We start from the raw sequence: 1008 nt of genomic DNA, 5'->3' as shown, positions 1-1008 counted from the left end.
GCTGAGCATTGCGAGCGATGCGTTGGTGAGGGGCGGCAGGGCTGGGCCCAGCGCAGGGTGCCCAAGGGGCATCATGCCGGCAGCGCTGGCGCCAGCCATTGGCATGAATCCTATGTTGCCCATCTGGGCGTGCTGCGGGTGCGGCTGCGCCGCGGCCATGGCCCACTGCTGGTGCTGCTGCTGCAGCAGGAGCAGCTGCTGCTGCTGCTGGTGATGGAGGTGCTGCTGCTGCTGGTGGTGATGCAGATGCTGCTGCTGGTGCTGCTGCTGCTGTGCTGCCGTTGCGGCCGCAGCAGCAGCAGCCGCTGCGGCGTCCCCCTCCGGAGCAGCCTCCTCCTCAGCAGACGTGAGGGGCGGCGCCAGGCTCGCGCAGCAACCCCCGCTCGCAGCGGCAGCGGCGGCGGCGGCAGCAGCAGCGGTGGGATTCAACGCGGCAGCGCTGGCACCAGGGAGATGGTCCACTTTGGTCCGCTTGAGAGCCTGAGACGCGCGGAGTGCAGCGACAAGCGGAGGTGGCTGCCTGGACCGCCTTTTTGTTACCAGCAGCTGCCCTGTCTTTTACCTTCTGCATAACCCACACAGCGACAAACGGCAGCCACCTCGTGTTGAAAGCCCCCTCCGCTGCCAGCACAAGCACACCCCTTGGCATTTCCTGCAGGCCAGCGCTGCTGACTTTCACCGCCACGCCCACCCCGGCCGTGTCCACTGCACAGCCGTGCGAGCGAATCAGGGCGCACCCACCTGGCAGGGGTTGAGCGTGGGCACGCCGTTCGGCGCCGCCACCAGCTCTGAGGGGTCCCAGCTCCACTCCTCCATGTCCCAGGTGCGGTCGTCGCCCTCGTGAAACAGCCGGTCGAGGTCAAGCGGGTTCAGCGGCGCCGCGTGCGCGCTGCCATGCGCTGCCGCGTGGGCGGCTGCGGCTGCGCTATGCGCGTGGCCTGGGGCAGGGGCCCCAGCCAGCGTATACTGTGCGCCGGGGACCGCGGCTGGGTGGGCCGCGGGGTCCAT

General features: G+C 69.5%; 1 protein-coding gene across 1 annotated transcript; it reads right to left on the bottom strand.

Moving 5' to 3' along the window:
- Nucleotides 1-726: 726 nt before the first annotated feature.
- On the bottom strand, nucleotides 727-1008 carry MNEG_10075 (hypothetical protein; the record flags this gene model as incomplete). The annotated part of the gene is made up of 1 exon (XM_014041456.1): nucleotides 727-1008. One exon carries the CDS (start codon nucleotides 1006-1008, stop codon nucleotides 727-729), a length of 282 nt encoding a protein of 93 aa, XP_013896910.1.

Source organism: Monoraphidium neglectum, assembly GCF_000611645.1.
Source record: "Monoraphidium neglectum strain SAG 48.87 unplaced genomic scaffold scaffold02168, whole genome shotgun sequence".
Classification (NCBI taxonomy): domain Eukaryota; kingdom Viridiplantae; phylum Chlorophyta; class Chlorophyceae; order Sphaeropleales; family Selenastraceae; genus Monoraphidium; species Monoraphidium neglectum.
This window is presented reverse-complemented; position numbering and strand designations above follow the sequence as displayed.